Source organism: Penaeus chinensis, chromosome 7 (assembly GCF_019202785.1).
Source record: "Penaeus chinensis breed Huanghai No. 1 chromosome 7, ASM1920278v2, whole genome shotgun sequence".
In the NCBI taxonomy this organism is placed as follows: domain Eukaryota; kingdom Metazoa; phylum Arthropoda; class Malacostraca; order Decapoda; family Penaeidae; genus Penaeus; species Penaeus chinensis.
This window is the reverse complement of record NC_061825.1, coordinates 11,655,345-11,657,844: the sequence shown is the minus strand read 5'-3', so window position 1 is coordinate 11,657,844 and position 2,500 is coordinate 11,655,345. Positions and strand designations below refer to the sequence as shown.

At 30.6% G+C, this 2,500-nt stretch overlaps 1 protein-coding gene across 1 annotated transcript in view; it reads right to left on the bottom strand.

Moving 5' to 3' along the window:
* Positions 1–1,004, bottom strand: part of LOC125027498 (cuticle protein 7-like) — a 1,049-nt gene extending 45 nt beyond the window's left edge. Inside the window, exons 1-3 of the mRNA XM_047616575.1 lie at positions 991–1,004; positions 767–898; positions 1–615 (exon numbers count right to left, since the gene is read on the bottom strand). The exon at positions 1–615 is cut by the window's left edge and continues 45 nt beyond it. Of these exons, the coding sequence (XP_047472531.1) occupies positions 334–615; positions 767–898; positions 991–1,002 (426 nt within the window). The 5' untranslated portion in view covers positions 1,003–1,004 and the 3' untranslated portion in view covers positions 1–333. The remainder of the gene's footprint in view (positions 616–766; positions 899–990) is intronic.
* Between the last annotated feature and the right edge of the window lie 1,496 nt (positions 1,005–2,500).

Sequence of the window (2,500 nt, the reverse complement as noted above, 5' to 3'; positions counted from 1 at the left end):
CATGTTACAGAAATTCACAAAAACATGTATATGTTTTCATACACAGCGAGCTTATACACATCTATAAATTATGGGAAATGGAAAAGCAGAGGTACCTATTTCTTCATATTCTCGTGCTGTTAATTGACAGTACGAAATGTGAACGTCTTTGGTATTTGTGCACAAGTTTGCTCATATTGTCATTATATTCTATTTGTTGTATTTTGAGGGATAATTTTGAATTTGGAAGCTCTTTCAGTCAACTCAGAAGAGATTAACTGCTTTGAGTCATCAAATAAAATACTTTTGTCGTTGCATGATATATTTCCTACAATAAATAAGGCTTGAAATACTTTAGGCGTAAGATGGAGATGATGGAGGTTGGTAAGCTGGGGCGGGTTGGTATGAAGTAGATGGTTCGTAAGCTGGATACTGTGCTTCCCCTTCGTAGGTGACCTCAGCAACAAAGCCGGACTCGCCATCAACGTAGTAAGTCACCTTCTGCAGACGACCGTCGGGGAGCTGCACGTAGTATGTTCCCTGAGTGTTGTAACCATCGCGGTCCTCTTGATGTCCATAGTTGTTGCCTGAATACTCATCATTTACGTTATACTGCGCATTGTATTGGGGTGGAACCTGTATGGAAAACAAACGGTAGGTGTATAGACGATGACAGCGACCATTCATTTTATATCGTCTAAAAGTAAAATAAAAAAATAGTGCATCCAGTACACCTGAAAGCTAGCAGATGATATTGACGTGATAGTGAACACAAATCCACACTCACGTCTGCGTAGACGGGCGCACTGTATGATGGGCTGGGAGGCGAGTACGAAGGGGCTGGGTGAGCTGGAGGAGAGTAGGAAGGAGTGTCGGGGCGGGCTGTGACGGCGACTGAGAGCGCCACAAACACAGATACCTGAAGAAAAAAAAAGTTTTAGGGAAAGTTTGGCGAATATAGTTTGTAAAAGATTGTTCACTACACGTTCCTTTCGCTTAGTGTAAGTTTACCTTAAAGATCATGTTTCCAGTGGAATCGTGATAGAACTAAAGCAACGAGAAAAGCCTGAGTCTTTTATAGTAAGTTGAGCACCACAAGCCTTATGACGTCATGAATTGCCGTCTTTATATTTAGCTTCTTGCGAAATGTATTTTTAAGTAGTATGCTCATGTAATGCTTAGATACGTTTTATACATCTGAATATAAAGAAAACCCCGTATATGTACATCCTGTAGTACATGTGTGTATATAAATTTATACGCATGAATTATTTTTTTTACCACGAGTTCAAACATTACGATGTTTATGTTCATATATACGTCCGTATATATATATATATATATATATATATATATATATATATATATATATATATACATATATATACATATATACATACACACACACACACATATATATATATATATATATATATATATATATATATTATATATATATATATATATATATATATATATAATATATATATATATATATATATATATATATATATATATATATATATATACACACATACCTACATATATGTATATATAAATATATATGTATATGCATATCATCCTTAATATATATATATATATATATATATATACATATATATATATATATATATATATATATATATACATATATATATATATATATATATATATATATATATATATATACATACCTACATACACATACATAATATATATATATATATATATATATATATATATATATATATATATATATACATACATACATATATACATATACATACATATATATATATATATATATATATATATATATATATATATATATATATATACATGTGTGTGTGTATATATATATGTACATATGTACATATATATCATGAATTTATACATACACACACATATATGTATATATATGTATAATGTATATATATATATTTATATATGCAATATATATGTGTGTGTGTGGGGGGGGGGGGGGTGATTTATAATATAGATAATGCATATACTGTGTATATATATATATATATATATATATATATATATATATATATATATATATATGTGTGTGTGTGTGTGTGTGTGTGTGTGTGTGTGAGTGTGTGTGTGTGTGTGTGTGTGTGTGTGTGTTTATTTGTGTGTAAGTAAAATAGGTCTGAAAAAGCAATAATTCTAGAGATTACAAAAGACATTTGATCTCAGTGCGTATGAAGAAAATTATAAGGGCGGCAATTACGATCCATAAGGTTCGTAATTGCAGCGATTCATAAGAAATGGATGCAGATAAACAGGAAAGCATGACTGGAGATGTTGGATTGCACCTGTCTTATATCCAAATATTTTTGTCATTTCTGCTAAGTAGCTCTAGTAATAATCAGTTATCAATAGTTACACTTAAGTTTCATCTTGCTAAAGTAGCCAACCAGGTTTTTCAGATTGCGTTAGAGTTGTGTATAGCATGTTCTTTAAAAAGATAATATCTAATACTATAACATTTTATATAATAAACTGCACTCGT